This window comes from Nicotiana tabacum, chromosome 23 (genome assembly GCF_000715075.1).
Source record: "Nicotiana tabacum cultivar K326 chromosome 23, ASM71507v2, whole genome shotgun sequence".
NCBI classification, from domain to species: domain Eukaryota; kingdom Viridiplantae; phylum Streptophyta; class Magnoliopsida; order Solanales; family Solanaceae; genus Nicotiana; species Nicotiana tabacum.
The window spans coordinates 1,208,258-1,216,147 of record NC_134102.1 but is presented as its reverse complement, the minus strand read 5'-3'; the positions used below and the strand labels follow the sequence as shown (position 1 = coordinate 1,216,147).

Here is a 7,890-nt window from a genome sequence, read left to right as displayed (position 1 = left end):
TGACGCATGTTGAACTAATATAAAATTGAAACTAGGTTATATACACAGACAGCTTAGAGCTTACGGTATCATAACAATTTAACTTGTAGCAACATGTTCTTAATATAACATATTAAACATGTAGTGAAAGTTATTAATTATTACAAGTCAATTTAATGGAATAATGTATAAGAAATATATACTTTCTTGAAAACTATATACAATTATTATTTGTATATTGAGTAAATTAGCACCGCTATTTTACACTATATATTTGTTTCTAACAATAGTGGAAACTTTTGATAGACAATGCTTCTTTTTTAAATGAATGTTATGCAACATAAATCTAAATTAATCGAGCCAACATCCAACATTTATCCATGTCAATAAGAAATTGCTTAACCTTACCATTTATTAAATTCTTACTTCATTTTTACCCTTAGCAAATCGGCTTATATTTATTTTTCCTTGTGACCATAATGTTTTATTATATATTTAAAATTATCTTCAAAATTGGAATTTCGTTAGCGTAAGGACCAAAACATAAATTTTTTTTAACAACTGAGATAATATTAGACCAGAGATGTAAATTCGACCTTTTCCCTTTACATTGTACGTTGCTTTGCTTTGGAGCTGCGACAGTGAAGATGAATACGGGAAGCTCCAGTTCAAATTCCAGTAAGGATGAATTCTCAGTTTTAGTGTTAGCATCGGATCTTGGTATTGATGCCCGACCCTTTTTGACCCAACCCGAAGAGAGCTGGCATGATTGCCCTTCTCACCTTCCTTCTTCTGAGGAACAAGATTTTGACTTCCTCCAATTCTTCCGCCTTGAACCCGGTTCTGATAAAGCGGGTAATCGGATCTTCCGTATTGTTGGAAAATACTTCCCGGGTAATATTCCTTCCTACCCCGTTCCAGTTCTTTAAATTTACTATATGTATTACTCACCAATTTTGACAACTAGTACTCTATTATGTCTATATTCTTTTGCTTATTGAGGTTAGTTAAAATGACCAATTTCGATATTCCCTCTATTTGTTCCATTTTATGAGCAATTCGCTAATTCAAAGTGGGATGTAAAAAATTTCAAATAGTAATTAAGTACTGGCTGCTTAAAATTATTAAGTATATTGTGAATAATAAAAATGATCAAGTTTTGTAATTTTAAAGGTCAGAGTCAATAAATATTACTCCTACTAGTACTATTTTGTTTTGATTTATTTTCCTTTTTGTGTGTGTGTGTGTGTGTGTTTTAGCAATGGTGTACTTGTATTGGTGTGGCTATGTTCTGTATTCGTGTAAAAGCATAAAAATCGAGTCTTTTTTCTGTTTCGCTATTGCTGTGGAGCTTACTTTGAGACCAGTACCTTCAGCTGTATAAACTAATTAATAAGCCTTCTCCATAACATTTTTTTCACTATACTGTCAATCGAGTAAATGTATTAGTGTGATGCTTCTGCCTGCACTTGAGACCTGAAAAGAAAGCTACTTTGGTGTTTGAGCTTTATTTTCCTTTATGCTTTATGTTTTGCATTTGTTCCAGTTGCAACTGATGTATTTCTGGGAAGAATACACCATGTAAGCCTGTGATGTCATCCCACATCTGAACTGTGTTTCTCTTCAACAGTCTATCAAACTTTTAAATGAATATCAAGTCAATCAAGTGGTAAAACTTGTTTTGAAGTTCTTCTACCGTTGTTTGAACAAATCGTTGATTCATTAGATGGATTATCGTTAAAATTCAAGGGTTTGACCTGGTTATCGATTACATGGGGGACATTTTACATGGAAGTACTATTTTAAGAATTGACTAGAATGCTTCTTGCTTGATTCTTGTTGGCCTTTATACCAGGTTTTATTGCTTTAACTCTTCAAAATACCTGTAAATAAATTTTTATTAGATTTGTCTGTGTGAGCTAGTCCATTATGGTGTCATTTGTGGTGCTACAATTGGTTCAAGGCAATTGTGCTGCCTCCGTTATTCTTTAATGGTGGGAAAAACAGAAGAAGCTTTGGTTTTTTCCTCTCCTAATTGGTTCCTATGGCCTTGTTTCTCCAACTCCATTATACCCATTTCAGCTGCTTGTTCCTTCCACGTGGAAGGAACACTGACTGTAACCACTAGGTGATTCCATAAACAACAGTCACAGGCCATACAATGTTGGACAAATACATGTGCATGGATGGGTGACCTTTCCAAAGGCGTGATTTTAACCTCTAGGCCAGTTCTTTATTTGATTTTTGCTTTTACTTTGTGGTGTCATCTGCATCTTGTGTGTCCAGAGATTTCAAAAGTACTTGGACAAAATACTCTATTTAGTTTAATGCAGGATATGATTCAATTAATATAATTCGTGGCTGCTGTTTTCTCGTCTCAAGTGATATTCCATCTCATCTTTCTTGGTTTCTGTTTCCCTTGCTGTTTGTCACTCGAAAGTTTTTATAACAACTATTTTCAACATTAATATGCAGCTCTAGTTATAGATGGGGAGCGGCTGAAAAGGTATGTCTTTAACAAAATTTGCACGGAGTTGCCTGAGGGGCCATTCTGCATTGTCTACATGCATAGTACTGTCCAGAAGGAGGATAACAACCCTGGATTGACCATCTTGAGGTGGATCTACGAAGAGCTACCCTCTGACCATAAGGACAGGCTTCAGGTTGTATACTTTGTGCATCCTGGGATCCGGTCAAGGCTTGTTCTTGCAACACTAGGCAGATTTTTCCTAAGTGGAGGGTAAGTAGTTTCTTGGTTAGTTAAGAACTCTGCACATGGTAATATTGTAGATCTCACATTTTCCCCCTGCATGTTTAGTGCACTGTGAAATTATGTACCTTTGTGAAATATTGTCAAAACCATCTTTAGAGATCATCTGTTTGATTACTCATATTCAAATTTGGAAGTTATCATCTACTTCAAAATTTGTCGGGGATTATTTATTTTATCCCTATCAAAATTTGTTCGTGCACAAAAGGCTCTTGTAAATTAAATACTGAATTTTCATCTTGAAAAGGGGGGCCTTTTACTCCATTTACAAGGATTAATCATCATGGAGAGAGCTTTCTGCAAGAACTTTGACCCGATATTTACATTTTTGGTTTTAAAGAATTGAAGCTATGATCGTGTGCCTTTCCATAAAACATGTACGTTAGACCTTTTAACATGTAATATTGTCCAAATGCATTGACGTTACAGTGTTCTTGAAGCTTTATATGTTACTACTATTATTTAGACTTTGTTTCAGGTTTCTCTCTTTCGCTCTTCTAATTCCCAATACCAATAGCCTAAGTTAGCAGCGTGTTGTTTTCTTCATCTGATTACAATGCAATGGGTATTCACTATACACTGTTTTCTTCTGGTGTAGCTTGTATTGGAAAATAAAGTATGTCAGTCGACTGCAGTACCTTTGGGACGACATAAAGAAAGGAGAGCTCGAGATTCCTGAATTTGTTCAAAAGCATGATGACATTCTAGAGCGCAGGCCACTGACTGATTATGGAATTGAACCAGATCCCCTCCATCTATCGCAGATGCCACCGACAGCCTACTCGTTTGGGAGACATGATTCAGGATGGTCATCTAGAGAGTACATGTCTTAGAAAAGCTGCTAGATTCTGTACAGCATTGTACTTATGTACCAATTCTAAGAGTTTTTAGTTCAGATATGTTTCTACAACTTATATGAGCTTGTACTAAGCTTTCTTCTGCTTGTCTCTGCTCACTTTTGTGTTACCATAAACCACTACTGCATAAGTGATCTTTACAGAGATAGAAAGGGAAGGAACCCCTATCCTCTTCCTAAATTCTCCCTTTCTGTGTTTTTTATTGCAGCTAGCGCGCAACATATTTGAATGGAAAACGTTCTTGTAATGAAAATGGTGCAGCCTCATTAGCTCTAGGTATGTAAGACGTAATATCTCTAGTATTTCTTACACAACGATTCTTACAAAACTCAAGATAGTACAAAACAAATTGAAAGACAAATAACACACCTTAACCAATATACAGAGAGTTTCAGATCCTAAGAATATGAGGTTACATGATAATTTAGAGGATTACAGAAGTGTAAATTACATCACTAGTTAAGTAGATCAACATCAATGGACTCGTGGACTTATTTATATGTGGCAAATCCTAAATATTTAATCAAAAGCAAACTTCACATATCCAGCAGCAACACAGTGCAAAGAGGCTGCAAAAACAAAAACAAGAACAGTTAACAAACTTTTTGTTCTAAGTTCTCTTAACAGGGAATAATATTACTTGAGGTTGTCAAAGCAATAGTTACAAAACAAAACATGTGAAAATTAAGAAAACTTAATTACCATCCTTCAAGAAAGCCCCTTTCTCCTTTTGGTTTACTTTTTGGGAAGCACTTCATCTTCTTGTTCTTCTTTCCAGTTGGTGTAGATTCAGTAGGATAACCTTCAAACAAAAACACACAAAAAGGAAAAAAAAATAGAAAATAAGTGAGTTCAACTTCATATTCCTTGTGTGTGTACGTGTGCAAAAAGTAGGGTCTATAGTGGGCACGGCGGATCCCTACAGCCTGCGCAAAGAGTAGTCAGTTGAACACTCTTTGCCAAAAATTTATATTATATTTATTTTTTTATAAGTATATATTAGATCTTGAATATTCTTAATGAAATTCTCCACTTTGATATGAGTCATTGGTTCGAATCGTGAAAACAATCATTAATACTTGCATTAAGGTAAACTGTCTATATCACACCCCTTGAAATGCGGTCCTCCCGAATTCCGCGTATGCGGGATACTTCGTACACCGCACTTCTTTCTTTTTTTTTTGGCATGGAAAAAGTGTGTGTTTAGGGGATAAATACATACCTGGAGGAGGTTGGTTCACTTGGTTTTCTTGCTTTTGCATCTTGAAAAATGAACACAAGAAAAGAAAAGAGGAGTATAGAGGAAAAGTATTTCAGTATATTATCTGTCAAGCAAACAAACAGACTATATGCAAATATGAAAGACAGTGTTGAGATTTGAGAACTTGTTTGCAAATGGCCACCTTTTATATATAGTTTTCACTTGGATGGATGTGGACTAAAGGAAATTAGAAGGCAACAACATCTAGGTTTTATTTTTTTTAATTTTAAAATGTGGGACCCACAGGGCCACACTTCAGTTATTTGTCAAAGAAATGATATCATATGGATTGGTTTGAAAGATAGAATTTTTTGTCACCTTCCCCTGCTGTATTGATATAGCAGTAACTTTTTTTTATAATAGCGGCAGGAGCGTCAAACGGGCAGGTTGGGTCGGATATGGTTCGGGTAGAAAATGGGTAATAAAAAAATAAATAAATTATTCAACTCAACCCATATTTAATACGGATATAAAACGGGTTAATCGCCGGATAATATGGGTAACCATATTATCCATTACTTCTTGCATATGATCACCTTTAGGAGAATTCTTAATCTCCCTAACTTGAGTAACCCCCAATTTGAGGCTTTACAAATGTAAAAGTTAGATCCATTGGTTGTCCATTGATTACCCATTGGTTATCCATTTTCTAAATGGATAATATGGTTCTTATCCATATTTGACCCGTTATTAAAAAATTCATTATCCAATCTATTTTTTAATTGATAATATGAGTGATTAACTGTTTTCTTTTAACCATTTTGCCACTTGGTTCGGGTTGATATAATGAAAATAAAGTAAAAAATAAAATAAATGAAAATGAAAGTGAAAGGGATCACGGAAATGGTTATCAATTTTGCATATGTTGATTGCTATATTCGTGTCTTTGGAGAATATTGCGCCGAAAGAATTCTCAAACTGATTATTAATAAAATTAAAAAGGGAAAAGAATAATTTGTAGTGTGTAATGAAAGAAAGCTATAAGAATATATTCGCAAATTTCATTTATTTATTAAAACGTCAAAATGATTCGAAAGCCAACACGGTTTTTGATCCCTTTTTGCAAATCTTTTTTACCACCCTATATTTTCAAGATTAATACTAAAGATTCTCCACTCCCTCGTGACAGATAAGTATTCATTTCAAAAACCTTTTTTTTTTTTTTTTTTTTTTTACCTTTAAGATTGTATGAAATTATTATAAGAGGCAGAATTTTAACTAAAAGCAGTCAAATATGAAAAAGTAAAATACTCAAAGAAGTCAAGAGATTTAACATATAGCATATATATTCACACAACACAATTCTTTTTAGATAGACAGTATAATTTTTTAGACAAAGGTGCGTCAAATTTTTTTTTTTTTTTTTGAGAAACTGGAGATTTTATTGAAAATATACTAAAGTTATTCCATACTATTACATGTCACAGTGATGCCTTCTAAGGCATTACGATTGCCAAGTTCGGCTAACATCCTACAAGAGTCGTCTACAACAAATTTTAAAGAAGAGTCTCCATCTTTGTCTGCCAACACCTTGGTCTCAACAGGAGGAGGAGGAACTGTCAGATAGACTAGATGATTCATGTTAGACTGATTGATTGCCTTCTTAGCCAGTAGGTGGGCTACTTCATTTCCTTCCCTGATGCATAATCCTTGGCTTCCCCATTCCGGACAGTAATAACCTGCAGTCGTAAATTAAGGCATCGTAAGTAGGACATCCATGCTTCAAGTATTTTAATACCTCAGTTGAGTCAATTTTCACTTCCAGTGGTGTGAGATTCATTTGCATAGCCACTTGAAGACCTTGTCTGAGTGCCAGGAATTCTGCATGCAAAGGAGAAATAACTTTAGAATAATTTTGGTAGCCAACTACCCAGTCACCTTTATAATTCCTTACTACACCTCCCATTCCACAACACAATTTGTTGACATTAAATGCAGCATCGGTATTTAACTTGTACCATCCAGCAGGTGGTTTATGCCATCGAATATGTATAAGAATTTTCTTAGTCGGATTACTTTCTCTATCAGTCATGAGCTTATATTCCACAGCATGATTAATAGCAGTGATAAAGCTCATGACATTGTTTGTGTTATTTTGATTGTTACGATTTCTGTTCATCCAAAGATTCCAGATAACAAATGGAAAGAGATCCCTTCAAGTCAAAAATTTATTAACATTAGTCGTGGGGGCTCATGTCTCTAATTGTAATAAGCCAGTGCTTATTATTAAAAATTTGGTGATCTACTGCAATTCCTAACTTGTTCTAAACATTACGTGCTGCATAACAATATAAAAATATATGATTAATAGTTTCATCGACTCCTTTACATACTGGACATACTACATCTATGTTTATTCCGAGGTAGTTTAGATAAGAACGACAAGGGAGTCTATCATGATAACATAGCCATAAAAGGAACTTAATTTTGTTCGGGGAATGAAGTTTCTAAATCCATATAAAACCTTTCTCTGTATTACTAAAGCCATTGATTAGTTTGTAGCAGGAGTTGGTAGTAAACACACCACTACTGGTAATATCCCAAATTGGAGTGTCATGGGCTTTGGGATAGAGTGGATGAATAACTAGGTTGATATTGTCAATAATATTGGAGGGTAAAACAAATAAAATTTTCGAGAGGTCCCAGTCATTTTTCGTGCACAAGTCTTTAATAGTCAAATTGAGGTCTGAGATGTTTAGAGTCCTCTCTATAGTAAGGCTATGAATATTTGGGATCCATCTGGCAATTCCACATATTGAGTGTAGAATTTTTATGAGTGATCCAAAGCGTTCCCAAAGTACAGTAGTACCACCCTTTGATTATGCCTCGCCATATAAATGAAGGACTGGACTTAGGTTTACCAGATGCATAACTACTAATAAGGAGTTGAGACCACAAGGCATTGGGAGAATTAAGTAGTCTCCAAGAAAGCCCAATCAAAAGTGCTAAGTTTTTTGATTTAACCTTCTCTATTCCTAATCCACCGTTGGCTTTATTAGTGGTAATAGTACTCCAGTTTAGAA

At 34.7% G+C, this 7,890-nt stretch overlaps 1 protein-coding gene and 1 long non-coding RNA gene across 2 annotated transcripts; one reads left to right on the top strand and one right to left on the bottom strand.

Annotated features, from left to right (window-relative positions):
• The first annotated feature begins 515 nt into the window (after positions 1-515).
• LOC107775199 (uncharacterized) lies at positions 516-3,786 on the top strand. The gene is made up of 3 exons (XM_016594901.2): positions 516-873; positions 2,455-2,719; positions 3,348-3,786. Exons 1-3 carry the CDS (start codon positions 627-629, stop codon positions 3,580-3,582), a joined length of 747 nt encoding a protein of 248 aa, XP_016450387.1. The 5' UTR covers positions 516-626; the 3' UTR covers positions 3,583-3,786.
• Positions 3,787-3,887: 101 nt separating this feature from the next.
• On the bottom strand, positions 3,888-4,977 carry LOC142177498 (uncharacterized). Its single transcript, XR_012705977.1, has 3 exons — positions 4,829-4,977; positions 4,309-4,408; positions 3,888-4,175 (listed from the first exon to the last, which is right to left on the bottom strand). It is a non-coding gene; the product is annotated as an uncharacterized LOC142177498 (long non-coding RNA).
• Between the last annotated feature and the right edge of the window lie 2,913 nt (positions 4,978-7,890).

Excerpts from the sequence above, each read along its gene's own strand:
- LOC107775199 (XM_016594901.2), top strand. The coding sequence starts at position 627 with ATGAATACGGGAAGCTCCAGTTCAAATTCCAGTAAGGATGAATTCTCA. Across the intron at positions 874-2,454 it reads TGTTGGAAAATACTTCCCGG|CTCTAGTTATAGATGGGGAG; the intron begins GTAATATTCCTT and ends ATTAATATGCAG. Across the intron at positions 2,720-3,347 it reads AGATTTTTCCTAAGTGGAGG|CTTGTATTGGAAAATAAAGT; the intron begins GTAAGTAGTTTC and ends CTTCTGGTGTAG.